The 23,114-nt window shown below is 37.6% G+C and overlaps 1 protein-coding gene across 1 annotated transcript in view; it reads right to left on the bottom strand.

The window, feature by feature from the left end:
- The window catches only part of ARHGEF17 (Rho guanine nucleotide exchange factor 17), a 591,511-nt gene that overhangs the window by 135,161 nt on the left and 433,236 nt on the right, over positions 1-23,114 (bottom strand). Inside the window, exon 5 of the mRNA XM_053708724.1 lies at positions 15,758-15,850. Coding sequence (XP_053564699.1) covers positions 15,758-15,850 — 93 coding nt within the window. The remainder of the gene's footprint in view (positions 1-15,757; positions 15,851-23,114) is intronic.

Genomic DNA, 23,114 nt, shown 5'->3' with positions numbered 1-23,114 from the left:
CTGTTAAGACAAAAATATAGCTTGTAAGATATACTAACAGACAGATAACCCAAACATTTGCTTTTGTGAATCAGGCAGAGCATACCATTTTTAAAAAGTTTCCAATATACTTCCGTTATCAAATTTTGCTTTATTCCCATGGTATTCTTTGCTGAAGAGATGCAGGTGTCTATAGCATTTCATTGCAGGAAATAGTGCTGCCATCTAGTGCTCTTGCAAATGGATTTCATTCTTGCAAAACTGCTGCCATATAGTGCTTCCAACACTTGCTCGCTTCTGAGCTTACATCCCTGCTTTTCAATAAAAGATACCAAGAGAACAGAGAAAATTTGATAATACAAGTAAACTATAAAGTTGTTTAAAATTGCATGTCTAAATCATGACAGACCATTTTTGGGTTTCATGTCCCTTTAAGAATGCAGAGACTAATGTAGAAGAGAAGACAGAACATCAGTAGAAAAATTACAACACAATCTTCTTTAGATGTTTTAGTGAACGGCAGAAACAAAAGAAAAGAAAGCATAAGACGACCCAGGACAGTTGACACTACATTTAAGGAAGAAGATAAGGAAATATACTTATAATTGCTTCTGTTCTGTCTTTATACCAGGTTCAGAAGATAGAAGAACTCCACTAAGTATTGCTTCTATAATGAGAAATGTGTCATTTTACAGGATAATGTTTTATTGGCATTACTAAAAATAAATGTGAATAAGCCTGTAGCTGATTTAAATCATTTGTATTCATGGCTTTTAACTAAGCTTCAGTCTGTACAAGCTGCAAAATGAACTGACCTGTTTAATATGTTTAATCAATGTTGCCTGAGTTTTCTGGATAACTGCAATATTGCTAATGCCCTCTTCATAAAAAGGAGATATGGAAGGCTCTTGTAACTGCAGGCCAGGAGTTATGGAAGGTTCTTGTAACTGCAGGCCAGGATGTATGGAAGGTTCTTGTAACTGCACGCTAGGAAGTTTGATGTCAGTAGTGGGAAAATTAATGTAAACTGTTTTCAGTAAAATAATTGTGTCTGAAATAGAATTAATTTAAATTCAAAAGCAGCATCAGTTTTACTGCAGGACAATCAAATCAAACTAATCTAGTTGATCCCATTGATTATGTAACTAAAGTCATAGACTAGAGTAGAGCAGTAGGCCTAGTTTATTTAGATTTTAAAAAATCATCTGACACTGACAATCAAAAAACTTATTCTGAATCTGTATTACTTTGGGCTCCTACATATGCTCATTGGCCAATAGTTACTTCCTAATCATGCTCATTGGCTTATAGGCACTTCCTGCTAATACAAAATCATTACCACTAATGTTTATTGGCAGACATTCACTTCTTGTTAAAGCAAATTGATCATTGCCGCTGCTTATTGGCAGACATTTACTTCCTATTAATGCAAATTGATTATTGCCGCTGCTTATTAGCAGACATTTACTTCCAATTAATGCAAATTGATCATTGCCGCTGCTTATTGGCAGACATTTACTTCCTGTTAATGCAAATTGATCATTGCCGCTGCTTATTAGCAAACCTTTACTTCCTGTTAATGCAAATTGATCATTGCTGCTGTTTATTGGCAGACATTTATTCCCTGTTAATGCAAATTGATCATTGTCGCTGCTTATTAGCAGACATTTAATTCCTGTTAATGCAAATTGATAATTGCCGCTATTTATTGGCAGACATTTACTTCCTGTTAATGCAAACTGATCATTGCAGCTGCTTATTGGCAGACGTTTACTTCCTGTTAATGCAAATTGATTATTGCCACTGTTTATTAGCAGACATTTACTTCCTGTTAATGCAAATTGCTAATTGCCGCTATTTATTGGCAGACATTTACTTCCTGTTAATGCAAACTGATCATTGCAGCTGCTTATTGGCAGATGTTTACTTCCTGTTAATGCAAATTGATTATTGCCACTGTTTATTAGCAGACATTTACTTCCTGTTAATGCAAATTGATTATTGTCGCTGCTCATTAGCAGACATTTACTTCCTATTGCAAACCATCATTGCCACTATTTATTGACAGACATTTACCTCCTGTGTCCCTGCTTATAGGCAGACATTTACTTCCTGTTAGTGCAAATTGATCATTGCCGCTGCTTATTAGCAGACATTTAATTCCTGTTAATGTAAATTGATCATTGCTGCTGTTTATTGGCAGACATTTACTTCCTGTTAATGCAAAATGATCATTGCAGCTGCTTATTGGCAGACGTTTACTTCCTGTTAATGCAAATTGATCATTGCTGCTGTTTATTGGCAGGCATTTACTTCCTGTTAATGCAAATTAATCATTGCAGCTGCTTATTGGCAGACGTTTACTTCCTGTTAATGCAAATTGATCATTGCAGCTGCTTATTGGCAGGCATTTACTTCCTGTTAATGCAAATTGATCATTGCAGCTGTTTATTGGCAGGCATTTACTTCATGTTAATGCAAATTGATCATTGCAGCTGCTTATTAGCAGACATTTACTTCCTGTTAATGCGAATTGATCAATGCCGCTGTTTATTGGCAGACATTTACTTCCTGTTAATGCAAATTGAGCATTACCGCTCATGTTTATTGCTAGACATTAACTTCCTGTTAATACAAATTGAGCATTACCGCTGCTTATTAGCAGACATTTACTTCCTGTTAATGCAAATTGAACACTACCGCTCATGTTTATTACTAGAAATTTACTTCCTGTTAATGCAAATTGAGAATTACTGCTAATGTTTATTGGTAGAAATATACTTCCTGTTAATGCAAATTGAGCATTACTGCTAATAGTTAAAGGGACGCTAAACCCAATTTTTTTTCTTTCATGATTCCGATAGTGAATGCAATTTTAAGCAAATTTCTAATTTACTCCTATTATCAATTTTTTCTTCATTGTTATCTTTATTTGAAAAAGAAGGCATCTAAGCTAAGGAGCCAGCCAATTTTTGGTTCAGTAGCATGGACAGCACTTGTTTAATGATGGGTGCATTTAGCCACCAATCAGCAAGTACAACCCAGGTTGTGAACTAAAAATGGGCCGGCTTCTAAACTTACATTCTTGCTTTTCAAATAAAGATAGCAAGAGAATTAAGCAAAAATTGGTAATAGGAGCAAATTAGAAAGTTGCTTAAAATTGAATTTAATCTGAATCATGAAAGAAAAAAATTGGGTTCAGTGTCACTTTAATGCAAACTGAGCATCACTGCTACTGTTTATTGGTAGACATTTACTTCCTGTTAATGCAAATTGAGCATTACCGCTAATGTTTATTGGTAGACATTTACTTCCTGTTAATGCAAAGTGAGCATTACTGCTAATGTTTATTGGTAGACATTTACTTCCTATTAATGCAAAGTGAGCATTACCGCTAATGTTTATTGGTAGACATTTACTTCCTATTAATGCAAAGTGAGTATTACCGCTAATGTTTATTGGTAGACATTTACTTCCTATTAATGCAAATTGAGCATTACCGCTAATGTTTATTGGTAGACATTTACTTCCTGTTAATGCAAAGTGAGCATTACCGCTAATATTTATTGTAGACATTTACTTCCTATTAATGCAAATTGAGCATTACCGCTAATGTTTATTGGTAGACATTTACTTCCTGTTAATGCAAAGTGAGCATTACCTCTAATGTTTATTGGTAGACATTTACTTCCTGTTAATGCAAAGTGAGCATTACCTCTAATGTTTATTGGTAGACATTTACTTCCTGTTAATGCAAAGTGAGCATTACCTCTAATGTTTATTGGTAGACATTTACTTCCTATTAATGCAAATTGAGCATTACCGCTAATGTTTATTGGTAGACATTTACTACCTATTAATGCAAATTGAGCATTACCGCTAATGTTTATTACTAGACATTTACTTCCTATTAATGCAAATTGAGCATTAGCGCATTGGGCACAATATACACAAAGGACCTTGCTCATGTTCATATAAGCCTCTCCTTCTTTCATTACAATAAATTCCAAATGTCTTTATTCAATTTAATTTGGAGAAAATGTATCCACTTTTAAAAGGATTAGTGATTTTGGAGACAATAAATATCTACTAAAGGAAGCCAAGTGCCTCTCTTAAATTTCATGCCTTGTTTTTTGTTTTTTGTAGTTTTGGGTTGAAGACAAATTAGGACTGTTCATTGCAGACACATGGTCTGTCTTGCATCAAATTCACCAGCACGCATTGAATTCAGATGGACATGCCAAAATGCTCAGGGCTCATACAGACAAGGAGGAAAACGTAAACTGATTCTTATCATAAGGAAGCTAGCGGCAAATACAGACCTTAACACTAGCAGGGGGAAACTACACCAAATGTAAGCTAGGCTCTTCTGTGCAAAGGCTTAAAGGGACACCAGGTAAGTACTGGACATTACTGTTGTGTTGCTATAGAACAACTATCAGCCAAATCTAAATTTCTAAAACATTTTCAAAACATATTAAAGGACCAGTAAACTTTGTTAATCTTGACAATGTTTATACACCAATTATGTAAACTATATAATCAGGCAATCCCATAGTCTGTAATAAAAATGCATATTTATGAATAAAAACATACTTTTATATTTTCTGTTATGTGCATCCTAACTCAGCCTCTATAAATGAGGGGCGAGGCATAGCGCTGCCTAATTTCAATTCCGCCAATTGCCGTGCGTTGTTAAATGAGCTATTTGCATATTTCATCTCTGCAGGCTTGCTCCCGATTGCATGCACACTCCTTAACGTCTCCAACGCATGCGTTTCATCTACGGCATCCATATGATGATGCGAAGCCTGCTCCTTCTTTCTATAACTGCCGCACACCCCAGACATGTGACTACCTGTAGCGTCGGCTGTGACAAGACTGTGCCGGTGTTCTATCGAAAATAGTTACCTTGTTGAGATTTGCTACCTCGACCTGAGCATGCTCACAATGACATAATCGCACTCCACTTATGTTTGGAACTAATGCAATTATGTAATGACCAGCATGCACAGATGCCGGTAGCAAATCTCAACAAGGGAAAAACAACAAAAGGACCGCATTCTCGCAGATCCCACTCAGCAGAATGTATTGCCAGCTGATTGGCTGTAACTGCCGGTGATTCCCCCATCTCCACTATCTTTTTTTTGCCTCTGCCTGTGGGATTCAATCTCAAGTGAACCTTGGGGAATGAGCTTTACCAGGGGGGCTTTGCCGCCCTTGAACCCCCCCAGGTGGAAGCAAAAAAGATAGTAAACATGGGGGAATTACAGTTATCAACTTTAACTGCACATGTCCGTGGCCAGCGTTAACAATGGAAGCAGCAGATCAGTTCCCTTGTGGGGGTTTGCTACCTGCATCTGTGCATGCTTGTCATTACATAATCGCATTAGACACATTCCTTTCAAACATATGTGGAATGTGTTTACATAATTGTGAGCATGCACAGGTCGAGGTAGCTAATCTTTACAAGGATGCTATTTTCAACAAAACACCTGTCAATATGAGGTATTAAAGTGCTCCACTGCACATGTGTCAGGGTTTTTCCCTGTTTTGTTTGTCATGTGCTGCTGGCAGCCATTTTACTCACCTCTCTTGTTGACTATGGTGCATTGTGGGGGATGCTGCTCATTTCCTGCACTTCCTTTTATGGCCAGACTGGTGTGCATCATCTGTGTGAGACATGATGCAGTCTCAGAATTGTGATGTTATTACTTATTATTTAAAGGGCCTCTGTTCAGTATGCTTTGCCTTTGCGTTGTATCAGACCTGTTTGTGAGAGTTCCTGTGTATTACCTGGCTGCCTGACGTCCTTCCTGGTTCCTGATCCCTGGCTTGTTCCTGACACTGCTGTTTTCCTTGTTCCTGATTCCGGCTCGTCTGACTATTCGCTTTGGCTCCTGACTCGGCTCGTCTGACTACCAGCTCTGGTTTTGACTCCTGGCTTGTTATTTGACTTGTGGGCTTTTTATTATTTTTTTGTTATTAATAAAGGTGTGATTATTTTTGCACTTCTCGTCTCAGTCTGATTCCTGGCACCCTGACAACATATTTAATTACCGATCACGTGAGTAGTGACATCAGTGGCATTGAACAACACATGCGTGGGGTACTGCGCACAGGAATGAGAAAGGCCCCCAGGTAGCCCTCCGTGATAATGTATAATAACTATCATAGAGGGTTTAAAAAATTATAAATTCAATAGTGAAATGAAAGAAAAGCAAAAAAAAAAAAGATGTATATTAAAATTTATATTAAGCACTTTACAATACTGTTTAAAAAGTTTTTGGGTTTACTGTACCTTTAACATCCTTTTAACTGCAATTATCCCTTTAAAGGGGCATAAAAGAGCAAAAAAGAAAATGCTCTTATATGTTTGAGCATATTATCATTGCACTACTGCTTGCATATAACTATGTGTTTAAACATACATTTAAAGCCAGCACCAGAACAGCAATACACTGCTTAAACTTAGGTGAACCCACCTGGTAAAAAGATGACAAGAGGCATGAGTAGAGAGCGGAAGGCCTAGAAAAAAAAACGAAAAAATTTGGGAAAAAAACATTTTTTCCCCGTTTTTTTTTCCCGAGCCGTTTTTGTTTTTGTTTTCTGGGAAAAAAAAAGGAATGTGGAATGTTTTTTTACAATGATAAATAATATGTCTATTACATGGTAGTCAAACTATATAACATAAAGACCTTAATGAAAGGCTTCTGAGACTTTATGTAAAGTCTTAAATCATTGCACGTTCTCTCAGCTGAAGACAAACAAATCCTGGAATACAATTCAAGTACAGTACACTATACTGGTATACCTCGCTTTACAACGCATCACTAATACAGCTTTAATATGGAACTAAAGTTCAATTTTCAAGGATTTTGAAACAGTGCTGTAATCATCTGTAATCATCGTGAGGTTGCGATAAAGGCAACTGGCCCCATTTTGTTGTGCGCAGTTCGATGTCTTTACAGCACTGCAGTGCACTCCGTGTCTCAGTGTCTTAGTCTGGCAAATTCTACTGCAGTAATTGTCACTATTCATAGTTACTGTACAGTTTTTATTGAGTACTGTACTGTGCTAGTGTTAAGCTAAACTTAGCGCTATTGCACACCTAATATATATTAGTTCAAACATATTTTTAAGTTGTTAAACAAACTGGCAAGTTAAAAGAAAGCAAAAACTGCCTTGTTTCACTATAAGGCGGTTTTCACTTTACAGTAGAGCTCCGGTCCCTAAGCCGCTGTATGAGCGAGGTATACCTGTACTTCTCAATGCAATTGTCAAAGACTGCAGGGGAAAGGCTTCATTTTAGTTTGCTTGTGACTCCATCTTGATGCATTATAGTTTCTGTCCTCTCAGGCCTTGACAGGTAAAAGGTTCAATTTATCTGACAAATTAGTTTCTCTTTATAACCTTTATTTAATTGATTCCTATTAATGTTCTCCCCATCACAGCATAATGTTTACCTATAGTCTTCCCAGTAAAAAAAATAAAAAAAATCCCTTCCTCTTAGTAAAATAGTGAGACCAACATCTAGAGTTTGGAAACATTTACACAGTGCAATTTCTGCTGAAAGCAAAGCTGCAATTTGCAAATACTCTGAGAAGAAATAGTTTTCCAAATGCTACAAGGATGACAAACACATCATAGCATGCCAGAGGTGCCCTAAAGACAAAAAAATACGGAATACGGCTATACCCCAAAACCTGCCCGTAGATGAAACCAAAATTCCTCCCCAGACACCTAAACTTCACCTCCTCCATGCACCGAAGGCAAAGAGAATGACTAGGGGTTGTGGGTAAGGGAGTAATATGTAGCAGTTTAACTGTGGTGCTATTTGCCTCCTCCTGTTGGCCAGGAGTAATATTCCCAATAGTAATTACTCAAGCCGTGGACTCACCAACCATATCTTAGGACAAATACTTTATGGAATTATACGATGAGGGCCATAATGAAAGTGTAAGTAGCTTTTCCCTCCAAAGTTCTCATTCCAGAAACACTCTTTCTGCTGTTTCTGTATCATCACAAAGTGTTTCTTCACCAGCAGCATCTGTAAGTAAGGAAGTGTTGCAAACCACACAAAAATACACAATACTTTCATTTATAGATAAAATGACACCTGAAAATCAGGAGAAAATTGATCAAGCTCTTGAAAGAGCAATATATGCTTCTAGATCAGCATTGTCAATAACTGAAAATGCATATTGGCAGGACGCTTTGACATTATCACAACCATCATACCGTTTGCCAAGCAGACATTCTTTGAGCAAGCCTCTTTTAGAGTCAGAATATGAGGGTGTGATGGAATCTGTACAAGGAAAAAAACAGCGAAGTTCTGTCTATTTACTGAACACGCTGTACTTTTATTTCAAGCATAATACTTTTATATACACTGCATGTTCCCAGTGTAACAAAATTACTTTCAATTTGTAAAACTACTCCATGCTGCATTTTTTTAAATTTTTCTGGAAATTTCCATTTTTTCCAGGAAAAAACAGGGGGAAAATGATTTTTTGCCCCCATGGCTTCAAAATTTCCAGAAATTTTACATCTCTACATATGAGTGAATTCACCAACTATCAGTTAGCTCACAGGAATGAATTGCTGCTCCTGAGCCTATGATTTTCAACAAAGGATACCAAAAGAACAAAGTCAATTTTATATCAGAAGTACATTGAAAAGTCTTACATTTGCATACACTATCCAACCATGAAAGTTTAATTTTCCTTTAAAAGGGGGACATTACATTGCTAACTGTCCTGGGTTTGTGTAGCTATTGGATAATTAGCTAAGCAACTATTCAAGCATATTTAGTAAACTATTCTCTAGCCATATAGCCACAGAATAGTTTGCAATGGAATGTCTCTTTAATACAAGAATGCATTATACAGTACAATAAATATTGCCCGTGGGTCAAATGAAAATACGAATCCAAGACTAAAGTCTCTTTTCTCTAGACTGTTGTCTATTTGTCAAGGATTCCCTATCCCAATCCTAGCACACAAAACCCAAAGGTTCCCTCTTGCAACATAATGCAACACATAACAATCACTCCATTATCATATGTCTCGGATAGATAGTCCTACAATTAAATGTGAGTCCATGCCAGGTTCTCACTCAAATATAAAAATACAGAGGGTTTCAGCTGTCTTTTAATAGAATTTCTTCACTCCTACCCCCAAAGCTTTGCATGCAAGACATAATAGAAAATGACTACACATCTGAGAGCTATTCATTTAACGATACAAGTTTAAAAAAAATATTTTGGAAATAACCCAATGTTTTATGTGTTGAGTTTCCAATAAAAGAGAGCTAAAACATGGAATTGTGTTTGTTTTTGTCCCTGCCCCCCCCCCCCATGAACAAAAAAATATAAAGAGAAAATCCAATACAAGAATTAGGGTACTGTATCTCCTGAGCTATTTGGATGCTTGGTGATGTACATAATGAGATAAAGAAGTACCATGAACACAGGTTAAATGTGTTTACAGGCAAACTTTGTTCTTAAACCATGCACAGAATGAACTTTCACTCAGATCTAATACATCAAAATAAAAAATACTAACTGCCATGAGGTCAAAGCCATTTGGTAAAAGCCATACTTTAATCAGTTTTCACTAACAAGAGATTCTTGGTCCATCATAAACACAAGTGTTAGGTGTTCACAATCAAACTGTCTGTTCAAGCTATCTGCAATAGAGATTTGTTTGTCTTCACCATAAATAACCACTTTTATTTTTACACTTCTGCGTTCCCATTTTAAGTAAGAGGTTTTTATTAGATACTCTAGTTAAAATAAATCCACTACTACAACTAAGTCAACTTTTATTCTAGTACAGTTAGTCTTATATGTCAGATTGGTTTGGTCTAAAGAGACTAGTAGCCTAATTTAAACACCTCAACAAACTTTCATCAAATAAGAAACAAAAAAAACAAACATAAACAACCTTATCAGAAACTAAAATTGATATAAGCTCCAGATTGGAATAATTTGCAAATTATTTGTAAAAGTCATTATGATCTGGTATTGAAAAACAAAATCAATACAAAAGCTACTTTATCTGACATTTAAGACAATAACTGCACATGATCACAATATTGAACGTTGTTGTTGTTTTTTCATTCATGACCAATAAGAAAAAAATAATCACATTTTATTTTTAGATATAGATTAAAAAAACACCAATATTCTTCCATGCATTATTTCAACAAACCAAATCAGCACTTTTCTATACACATAAATATTAACTGGCTAGAATTCTCCATAACTGCCTGCCTAGCACTCTTCTAGTCATTAATAGAAGCATATTAATTAGCTAGCACTCTCTACACATTAATACAGGTATATCAATTAGCTAGCACTCTCTAGACATTAATACAGGTATATCAATTAGCTAGCACTCTCTACACATTAATACAGGTATATCAATTAGCTAGCACTCTCTAGACATTAATACAGGTATATCAATTAGGTAGCACTCTCTAGACATTAATACAGGTATATCAATTAGCTAGCACTCTCTAGACATGAATACAGGTATATCAATTAGGTAGCACTCTCTAGACATTAATACAGGTATATCAATTAGCTAGCACTCTCTAGACATGAATACAGGTATATCAATTAGCTAGCACTCTCTAGACATTAATAAAGGTATATCAATTAGCTAGCACTCTCTAGACATGAATACAGGTATATCAATTAGCTAGCACTCTCTACACATTAATACAGGTATATCAATTAGCTAGCACTCTCTAGACATTAATACAGGTATATCAATTAGGTAGCACTCTCTAGACATTAATACAGGTATATCAATTAGCTAGCACTCTCTAGACATTAATACAGGTATATCAATTAGCTAGCACTCTCTACACATTAATACAGGTATATCAATTAGCTAGAACTCTCTAGACATTAATACAGGTATATCAATTAGCTAGCACTCTCTAGACATTAATACAGGTATATCAATTAGCTAGCACTCTCTAGACATTAATACAGGTATATCATTTAGCTAGCACTCTCTAGACATTAATACAGGTATATCAATTAGCTAGCACTCTCTAGACATTAATAAAGGTATATCAATTAGGTAGCACTCTCTAGACATTAATACAGGTATATCAATTAGCTAGAACTCTCTAGACATTAATACAGGTATATCAATTAGCTAGCACTCTCTAGACATTAATACAGGTATATCAATTAGCTAGCACTCTCTAGACATTAATAAAGGTATATTAATTAGCTAGCACTCTCTACACATTAATACAGGTATATTAATTAGCTAGCACTCTCTACACATTAATACAGGTATATCAATTAGCTAGCACTCTCTAGACATTAATACAGGTATATCAATTAGCTAGCACTCTCTAGACATTAATACAGGTATATCAATTAGCTAGCACTCTCTAGACATTAATACAGGTATATCAATTAGCTAGCACTCTCTAGACATTAATACAGGTATATCAATTAGCTAGCACTCTCTAGACATTAATACAGGTATATCAATTAGCTAGCACTCTCTAGACATTAATACAGGTATATCAATTAGCTAGCACTCTCTGGACATTAATACAGGTATATCAATTAGCTAGCACTCTCTAGACATTAATACAGGTATATCAATTAGCTAGCACTCTCTAGACATTAATACAGGTGTATCAATTAGCTAGCACTCTCTAGACATTAATACAGGTATATCAATTAGCTAGCACTCTCTAGACATTAATACAGGTATATCAATTAGCTAGCACTCTCTACACATTAATACAGGTATATTAATTAGCTAGCACTCTCTACACATTAATACAGGTATATCAATTAGCTAGCACTCTCTAGACATTAATACAGGTATATCAATTAGCTAGCACTCTCTAGACATTAATACAGGTATATCAATTAGCTAGCACTCTCTAGACATTAATACAGGTATATCAATTAGCTAGCACTCTCTAGACATTAATACAGGTATATCAATTAGCTAGCACTCTCTAGACATTAATACAGGTATATCAATTAGCTAGCACTCTCTAGACATTAATACAGGTATATCAATTAGCTAGCACTCTCTGGACATTAATACAGGTATATCAATTAGCTAGCACTCTCTAGACATTAATACAGGTATATCAATTAGCTAGCACTCTCTAGACATTAATACAGGTGTATCAATTAGCTAGCACTCTCTAGACATTAATACAGGTATATCAATTAGCTAGCACTCTCTAGACATTAATACAGGTATATCAATTAGCTAGCACTCTCTAGACATTAATACAGGTATATCAATTAGCTAGCACTCTCTACACATTAATACAGGTATATCAATTAGCTAGCACTCTCTAGACATTAATAAAGGTATATTAATTAGCTAGCACTCTCTACACATTAATACAGGTATATTAATTAGCTAGCACTCTCTACACATTAATACAGGTATATCAATTAGCTAGCACTCTCTAGACATTAATACAGGTATATCAATTAGCTAGCACTCTCTAGACATTAATACAGGTATATCAATTAGCTAGCACTCTCTAGGCATTAATACAGGTGTATCAATTAGCTAGCACTCTCTAGACATTAATACAGGTATATCAATTAGCTAGCACTCTCTAGACATTAATACAGGTATATCAATTAGCTAGCACTCTCTAGACATTAATACAGGTATATCAATTAGCTAGCACTCTCTACACATTAATACAGGTATATCAATTAGCTAGCACTCTCTAGACATTAATAAAGGTATATCAATTAGCTAGCACTCTCTAGACATTAATACAGGTATATCAATTAGCTAGCACTCTCTAGACATTAATACAGGTATATTAATTAGCTAGCACTCTCTAGACATTAATACAGGTATATCAATTAGCTAGCACTCTCTACACATTAATACAGGTATATCAATTAGGTAGCACTCTCTAGACATTAATACAGGTATATCAATTAGCTAGCACTCTCTAGACATTAATACAGGTATATCAATTAGCTAGCACTCTCTAGACATTAATACAGGTATATCAATTAGGTAGCACTCTCTAGACATTAATACAGGTATATCAATTAGCTAGCACTCTCTAGACATTAATACAGGTATATCAATTAGCTAGCACTCTCTAGACATTAATACAGGTATATCAATTAGGTAGCACTCTCTAGACATTAATACAGGTATATCAATTAGCTAGCACTCTCTAGGCATTAATCATACCAAATGGCTAGCACTCATTTAGACAATAATACAAGCATAATAACTGGTCAGTATTCTTCTTGAAAATAATACAAGCATATTCTTTGGCTAGCACTCTTTTAGACAATAATACAAGCATATTCATTGGCTAGCACTCTTTTAGACAATAATATAAGAATATTCAATAGCTAGCACTCTTTTAGACAATAATACAAGCATATTAATTGGCTAGCACTCTTTTAGACAATAATACAAACATATTAATTGGCTAGCACTCTTTTAGACAATAATACAATCATATTTATTGGCTAGTACACTTTTAGACAATAATACAAACATATTAATTGGCTAGCACTCTTTTAGACAATAATACAATCATATTCATTGGCTAGCACTCTTTTAGACAATAATACAAACATATTAATTGGCTAGCACTCTTTTAGACAATAATACAATCATATTTATTGGCTAGTACACTTTTAAACAATTTGCAAACACAATTTTGGACAATAATAGAAGCACAATTATTGGCCAGGACACTTTTAGGCAATACCAGATTGTCAGTACTCTTCTAGACAATTTGCCAACACTATTTTGGACAATAATATAAGCATATTCATTGGCTAGCACTCTTTTAGACAATAATATAAGAATATTCAATAGCTAGCACTATTTTAGACAATAATACAAGCATATTCATTGGCTAGCACTCTTTTAAACAATAATACAAGCATATTAATTGGCTAGCACTCTTTTAGACAATAATACAAACATATTAATTGGCTAGCACTCTTTTAGACAATAATATAAACATATTGGCTAGCACTCTTTTAGACAATAATACAATCATATTTATTGGCTAGTACACTTTTAGACAATTTGAAAACACAATTTTGGACAATAATAAAAGCATATTTATTGACTAGGACACTTTTAGACAATAATACCAGCATATTCATTGGCTAGCACTCTTTTAGACAATAATACAATCATATTTCTTGGCTAGCACACTTTTAGGCAATACCAGATTGTCAGTACTCTTCTAGACAATTTGCCAACACTATTTTGGACAATAATACAAGCATATTCATTGGCTCACAGTAGCACTCTTCTAGACATTAAAGTCAACATACAAATACTCTAGTACTGTACTATTTTATACATTATTATACTTTGGCACTCTTTTAGAGAATAATACAAGCATATTCATTGGCTATCACTCTTTTAGACAATAATACCAGCATATTCATTGGCTAGCACTCTTTTAGACAATAATACAATCATATTTTTTGGCTAGCACACTTTTATACAATAATACCAGCATACTGATTAGTCAGTACTCTTCTAGACAATTTTTCAACACTATGTTGGACAATAATACAAGCATATTCATTGGCTAGCACTCTTTTAGACAATAATACAAGCATATTCATTGGCTAGCACTCTTTTAGACAAAAATACAAGCATATTCATTGGCTAGCACTCTTTTAGACAATAATACAATCATATTAATTGACTAGCACTCTTTTAGACAATAATACAAGCATATTCATTGGCTAGCACTATTTTAGACAATAATACAAGCATTATTATTGGCTAGCACACTTTTAGACAATAATACAATCATATTCATTGGCTAGCACTCTTTTAAACAATAATACAAGCATATTCATTGGCTACCACTATTTTAGACAATAATACAATCATATTCATTGGCTAGCACTCTTTTAGACAATAATACAAGCATATTCATTGGCTAGCACTATTTTAGACAATAATACAATCATATTAATTGGCTAGCACTATTTTAGACAATAATACAATCATATTCATTGGCTAGCACTCTTTTAGACAATAATATAAGCATATTCATTGGCTAGCACTATTTTAGACAATAATACAATCATATTAATTGGCTAGCATACTTTTAGACAATAATACAAGCATATTCATTGGCTAGCACTATTTTAGACAATAATACAAGCATATTCATTGGCTAGCACTATTTTAGACAATAATACAATCATATTCATTGGCTAGCACTCTTTTAGACAATAATACAAGCATATTCATTGGCTAGCACTATTTTAGACAATAATACAATCATATTAATTGGCTAGCATACTTTTAGACAATAATACAAGCATATTCATTGGCTAGCACTATTTTAGACAATAATACAATCATATTCATTGGCTAGCACACTTTTAGACAATAACACAAGCATTCATTGGCTAGCACTCTTTTAGACAATAACACAAGCATTCATTGGCTAGCACTCTTCTAGATATTAAAGCAAACATACAAATACGCTAGTACTATTTTATACATTATTATACTGTATACTTTTATTTGGCTATTATAAAACACACACTGGAAACAAAAAGATCTAAACTAAACTATGAAACAAAATACTACATTTTACATGACATGTAAAGGATGACAGCTTTTCAGATTGTTTCTTTAAACACCACATAGCTGTTATCTTGCTCCATGCTCAAGATTGTGGGCTTTAAAAAGTGTTTAAACAGCAAATATTTTTCAGGTGTACCACAGACCTCCTGCCTTACCTTCACAATCAGCTCATATCGAGGGATTCTCTGTACGGGCTTAATCATTAGATCCGATAGCGCTTGTTTTTCCTTATTTTCTCTTGTGCATTGCTGTTAAGTAAAAATAACAATAAGATATTACAGTAACAGTGCAAGAACACATGTAAGACAGATTTCAAAGCAGAACACAATTATCTTTGACTATGTACATTACTTGTTCGCTATGCAGAGGCGTAATTAGAAACCTCAGAGCCCCAGTGTAAGAATCCATGAAGGGATGGTCTGAGGCTGGTGTTAACACATTAAAGGGACAGTAAACACCAGAATTTTTGTTGTTTAAAAAGGTAGATAATCCCTTTATTACCCATTCCCCAATTTTGCATAACCAACACAGTTATAATAATATACTTTTTACCTCTCTGATTACCTTGTATCTAAGCATCTGCAAACTGCCCCCTTATTTCAGTTCTTTTGACAGACATGCATTTTTAGCCAATCAGTGCTTGCTCTTAGGAGCTTCACGTGCCAGAGCTCAATGTTATCTATATGAAACACATGAACTAACGCCCTCTAGTGGTGAAAAACTTTCAAAATGCTTTCTGATTAGAGGCAGTCTTCAAGGTCTAAGAAATTAGCACATGAACCTCCTAGATTTAGCTTTCAACTAAGAATACCAAGAGAACAAAGCAAAATTGGCAATAAAAGTAAATTGGAAAGCTGTTTAAAATTACATGCCCTATTTAAATCATGAAAGATTTTTTGTGACTTTACTGTCCCTTTAATATATATAATATAGCATAACACATTAATATATACATTTTTATATATATATATATATATATATATATATATATATATATATATATATATAATATAGCATAACACAGAATAAAACCATTTTAAAAAAGACCACTAATAACAGCGCAAATGAAGAAGGTATAACAAGACACAAAGGCATATGATATATATAAAAAAATGGTCCATTGTTTTTTTATTTGTTTGTTTGCATGAACCTGTATGATTTGTTTAAAAAGTAAGTCATGTTACTGTGTTACTTGTATCTGCATTAATCAATACAGCATCATGGTTTTCTAAAAAAACAGAATTTATGCTTACCTGATAAATTACTTTCTCTTGCGGTGTATCCAGTCCACGGATTCATCCTTACTTGGGATATTCTCATTCCCTACAGGAAGTGGCAAAGAGAGCACACAGCAGAGCTGTCCATATAGCTCCCCCTCTGGCTCCGCCCCCCAGTCATTCGACCGACGGTTAGGAGAAAAAGGAGAAAACATAGGGTGCAGTGGTGACTGTAGTTTAAACAAGAAATTTTGACCTGACTTAATTGCCAGGGCGGGCCGTGGACTGGATACACCGCAAGAGAAAGTAATTTATCAGGTAAGCATATATTCTGTTTTCTCTTGCAAGGTGTATCCAGTCCACGGATTCATCCTTACTTGTGGGATACCAATAACAAAGCTTTAGGACACGGATGAAGGGAGGGAACAAGTCAGGTAACCTAAACGGAAGGCACCACTGTTTGCAAAACCTTTCTCCCAAAAATAGCCTCCGAAGAAGCAAAAGTATCGAATTTGTAAAATTTGGCAAAAGTATGCAGTGAAGACCAAGTCGCTGCCTTACAAATCTGTTCAACAGAAGCCTCATTCTTGAAAGCCCATGTGGAAGCCACAGCTCTGGTGGAATGAGCTGTAATTTGTTCAGGAGGCTGCTTTTTAACCAGAAGGAAAGAGAGGTAGCAGTCGCTTTCTGACCTCTCCTCTCACCGGAATAGACAACAAAGATGATGTTTGTCTGAAATCCTTAGTTGCTTGTAAATAGAATTTCAAAGCACGAACCACATCAAGATTGTGTAAAAGTCGTTCCTTCTTAGAAGCTGGATTAGGACACAGGGAAGGAACAACGATTTCCTGGTTAATGTTCTTATTAGAACAACTTTAGGAAGAAAACCAGGTTTGGTACGCAAAACTACCTTATCTGCATGGAACACCAGATAGGGTGAATTACACTGCAAAGCAGACAATTCTGAAACTCTTCGAGCAGAAGATATAGCTACCAAAAACAAAACTTTCCAAGATAATAATTTAATATCTATGGAATGTAAAGGTTCAAACGGAACCCCTTGAAGAACTGAAAGAACTAAATTTAGACTCCATGGAGGAGCCACAGGTTTATAGACAGGCTTGATTCTGACTAAAGCCTGTGCAAACGCTTGAACATCTGGTACTTCTGCCAGACGCTTGTGTAAAAGGATAGACAGAGCGGATATCTGTCCCTTTAAGGAACTAGCTGACAAACCTTTCTCCAATCCTTCTTGGAGAAAAGACAATATCCTTGGAATCCTAATCTTACTCCACGAGTAACCCTTGGATTCACACCAACAAAGATATTTCCGCCATATCTTATGGTAAATTTTCCTGGTGACAGGCTTTCTAGCTTGGATCAGAGTATATATGACTGATTCAGAGAACCCACGCTTGTATAGAATTAAGCGTTCAATCTCCAAGCAGTCAGCTGCAGAGAAACTAGATTTGGATGCTTGAATGGACCCTGTATTAGAAGATCCTGCCTCATTGGCAGTGTCCATGGTGGGACAGATGACATGTCCACTAGGTCTGCATACCAAGTCCTGCGTAGCCACGCAGGCGCTATCAGAATTACCGAGGCCTACTCCTGTTTGATTCTGGCTACCAGCCGAGGGAGAAGGGGAAACGGTGGAAAGACATAAGCCAGATTGAAGGAACAAGGCGCAACTAGAGCATCTATCAATGCCGCCTTGGGGTCCCTGTACCTGCATCCGTAAAGAGGAAGTTTGGTGTTCTGACGGGACGCCATAAGATCCAAATCTGGAATGCCCCATAGCTGGGTCAGCTGAGCAAAAACCTCCGGGTGGAGTTCCCACTCCCCCGGGTGAAAAGTCTGACGACTTAGGAAATCCGCTTCCCAGTTGTCTACTCCTGGGATGTGAATTGCAGATAGATGGCAAGAGTGATCCTCCGCCCATCTGATTATCTTGGTTACTTCCTTCATCGCTAAGGAACTCTTTGTTCCTCCCTGATGATTGATGTATGCTACAGTCGTGATGTTGTCCGACTGAAATCTGATGAATTTGGCCGCCGCTAGCTGAGGCCATGCCTGGAGCTTGTTGAATATCGCTCTCAGTTCCAAAATGTTTATCGGGAGAAGAGACTCTTCCCGAAACCATAGGCCCTGAGCTTTCAGGGAGCCCCAGACCACGCCCCAGCCTAACAGACTGGCGTCGGTCGTTACAATGATCCACTCCGGTCTGCGGAAGCACATTCCCTGAGACAGGTGATCCTGAGACAACAACCAGAGAAGAGTATCTCTGGTTTTCTGGTCCAGATGGATTTGAGGAGACAAATCTGCATAATCCCCATTCCACTGTTTAAGTATGCACAATTGCAGTGGCCTGAGATGAATTCGAGCAAAAGGGACTACGTCCATTGCTGCTACCATTAATCCGATTACCTCCATGCACTGAGCTACAGATGGCCGAGGAATGGAATGAAGAACTCGGCAAGTAGTTAAAAGTTTTAATTTTCTGACCTCCGTCAGAAATATTTTAATTTCTACCGAGTCTATTAGTGTTCCCAGGAAGGGAACCTTTGTGAGCAGGGACAGAGAACTTTTTTCAACGTTCACCTTCCATCCATGAGACCTTAGAAAGGCCAAAACAATCTCCGTGTGAGCCTTGGCTCTGGGAAAAGACGACGCCTGTATTAAGATGTTGTCCAGATAAGGTGCTACTGCAATGCCCCGTGGTCTTAGTACCGCCAGAAGGGACTCTAGCACCTTTGTGAAAATTCTGGGAGCGGTGGCCAACCTGAAGGGAAGGGCCACTAACTGGTAATGCTTGTCCAGAAAGGCGAAACTTAGGAACTGATAATGATCTTTGTGGATAGGAATATGTAGGTACGCATCCTTTAGATCCACGGTAGTCATATATTGACCTTCCTGGATCATGGGTAAGATTGTCCGAATGGTCTCCATCTTGGATAATGTAACTCTGAGGAATTTGTTTAGAATTTTTAGATCCAGGATTGGCCTGAACGTTCCTTTCTCTAATGCCCAGGGATCTGGAACATCTCTTGCCCAAGCCTGAGCAAAGAGAGAGAGTCTGCCCCCTACCAGATCCGGTCCCGGATCGGGGGCTACCCCTTCATGCTGTCTTAGTAGCAGCCGCAGGCTTTTTGGCCTGTTTACCCTTGTTCCAGCCCTGCAAAGGTTTCCAAGTTGCTTTGGGCTGTGAAGCGTTACCCTCTTGCTTTGCGGTTGCAGAGGTTGAAGCAGGACCGCTCCTGAAGTTGCGAAAGGAGCGAAAATTAGCCTTGTTTTTAGCCTTAAATGGCCTATCTTGCGGGAGGGCATGGCCCTTTCCCCCAGTGATATCCGAGATAATCTCTTTCAACTCTGGACCGAAAAGGGTCTTTCCCTTGAAAGGAATATTTAGTAATTTTGTTTTGGACGACACGTCGGCCGACCATGACTTGAGCCAAAGCACTCTGCGCGCCATGATGGCAAAACCAGAATTTTTTGCCGCTAACTTAGCTAATTGCAAAGCGGCATCAGTGATAAAAGAATTAGCCAGTTTTAGAGCATTAATTCTATCCATGACTTCGTCATATGAAGTCTCCCTCTGGAGCGACTCCTCCAGCGCCTCAAACCAAAAAGCCGCTGCAGTAGTTACAGGAATAATGCAGGCAATAGGTTGGAGAAGGAAACCTTGTTGAACAAATATTTTCTTTAGTAAACCTTCTAATTTTTTATCCATAGGATCTTTGAAAGCACAACTGTCTTCAATTGGTATGGTTGTGTGCTTGGCTAGTGTTGAAACTGCCCCCTCTACCTTAGGGACCGTCTGCCACGCGTCCCGCCTGGGATCAGTTATGGGGAACATTTTCTTAAATATAGGGGGGGAACAAAAGGTACACCTGGTCTCTCCCATTCCCTATCAACAATATCCGCCACCCTCTTAGGGATCGGAAACGCATCAGTGTATACAGGGACTTCTAGAAATTTGTCCATTTTACACAATTTCTCTGGGACCACCATAGGGTCACAATCATCCAGAGTTGATAAGATCTCCCTAAGCAGTACGCGGAGGTGTTCCAATTTAAATTTAATTGCTAGTAAATCTGATTCTGCCCGCTGAGAAACTTTTCCTGAGTCAGAAATTTCTCCCTCAGACAGTACATCCCTCGCCCCTACTTCAGAGTGTTGTGAGGGTACATCAGATAAACCTCCCAAAGCTTCCGACTGCTCCTCATCTGTTCTCAAAACAGAGCTATCGCGCTTTTTAGGGAAAACTGGCAGTTTGGATAGAAAGGCCGCAAGGGAATTATCCATGACTGCCGCCAGTTGTTGCAATGTAATAGGTGCCAATGCACTAGAGGTACTAGGTATCGCTTGAGCGGGTGTAACTGGTGATGACACATGGGGAGAGGAAGGCGGACTATCCTCATTACCTTCAGTCAAAGAATCATCTAGGGCTATATTTTTAAGTGACACAATATGATCTTTAAAGTGTATAGACATGATAGTGCACTTGGGACACATTTTGAGTGGGAGTTCCACCATGGCTTCTGAACACATAGAGCAAGGCTTTTCCTTAGTGTCAGACATGTTTAACAGATTAGTAATATACACAAGCAGGCTTGGAAAAACACTTTATCAAACAAAAAATACAATATGCAAGAAATGGTACTGTGCCTTTAAATAATAAAAGCGCACACAATTTTACAAAACGGTGGAAAATGAACCAAATCTCTTGAAATTTTTACAGTATGTGCCTAATGCTTCGATATGATTGCACAGCAAATTTCAGCCTGATTAACCCTTTAATGCCCAAATCGGAGCCGCCTAAAGCAAACAACCGGTTAATAGACTACAGCACCTTGGCACAGCAGCCTGCTGTGGCCCTACTTTCCCTTAGGGATTGAATTTGAGAAAACCAAGCCTCCTGAAGTCCTCAAGCTGTCTCTGGACCCATGTGAAGCAGCATGCAGGGAAATCTTTTCAGAATAAACTGCGCAACTGAGGCGCAAAATTTGGCCCCTCCACTCCGGAGCTGTGGGGCCTTCAGAACCCAATTTAGGTGACCAAAAATAATGCCATGTGGAATAAAACCCCAATAAACACATCAAAAGTGCTTAAAAGTGTCAATAAAGAGTATTTTTCTAAACAAAATAATCGATTGCCCTGTTAAAGTGTTAAAGAGCCCATTTAAATAAGCCTCTAGTTCTATACTAAGTTTCAGAACATGGCTTACCCTTCCCACATGGGGAATCTTGTCAGTCTTCTAGCATTATCTTGTCTTGACTAGCAAAAATATGACTGAAACATACCTCAAAGCACTTAAGCCTGCAACTGTTCCCCCCAACTGAAGTTTTCTGGTACTCCTCAGTCCTGTGTGGGAACTGCAGTGGATTTTAGTTACAACATGCTAAAATCATTTTCCTCTCAGCAGAATTCTTCATCATATTTCTGCCAGAGAGTAAATAGCACAAACAGGTACTATATAAAAATAACAAACTTTTGATTGAAGATATAAAAACTACAAATCTAACACCACATTCACTTTACCCTCCCGTGGAGATGCTACTTGTTAGAGCGGCAAAGAGAATGACTGGGGGGGTGGAGCCAGAGGGGGAGCTATATGGACAGCTCTGCTGTGTGCTCTCTTTGCCACTTCCTGTAGGTAATGAGAATATCCCACAAGTAAGGATGAATCCGTGGACTGGATACACCTTGCAAGAGAAATATGCATATGTATTTTTCATCCAAACTGCCCCAGCTGGCCCTATCATGGCTCCTCCTAACTACCCCAGCTGCCCCTCACATGGCTCCTCCTAACTGCTCCAGCTGCCCCTCACATGGTTCCTCCTAACTGTCCCAGCTGCCCCTCACATGGTTCCTCCTAACTGTCCCAGCTGCCCCTCACATGGTTCCTCCTAACTGTCCCAGCTGCCCCTCACATGGTTCCTCCTAACTGCCCCAGCTGCCCCTCACATGGCTCCTCCTAACTATCCCAGCTGCCCCTTACATGGCTCCTCCTAACTGTCCCAGCTGCCCCTCACATGGCTCCTCCTAACTGCCCCAGCTGCCCCTCACATGGCTCCTCCTAACTGTCCCAGCTGCCCCTCACATGGCTCCTCCTAACTGCCCCAGCTGCCCCTCACATGGCTCCTCCTAACTGCCCCAGCTGCCCCTCACATGGCTCCTCCTAACTGTCCCAGCTGCCCCTCACATGGCTCCTCCTAACTGTCCCAGCTGCCCCTCACATGACTCCTCCTGACTGTCCCAGCTGCCCCTCACATGGCTCCTCCTAACTGCCCCA

The sequence above is a fragment of the Bombina bombina genome, chromosome 3, assembly GCF_027579735.1.
Source record: "Bombina bombina isolate aBomBom1 chromosome 3, aBomBom1.pri, whole genome shotgun sequence".
In the NCBI taxonomy this organism is placed as follows: Eukaryota; Metazoa; Chordata; class Amphibia; order Anura; family Bombinatoridae; genus Bombina; species Bombina bombina.
Note: the sequence above shows the minus strand (reverse complement) of the source record. Positions and strands in the feature narration are given on the sequence as shown.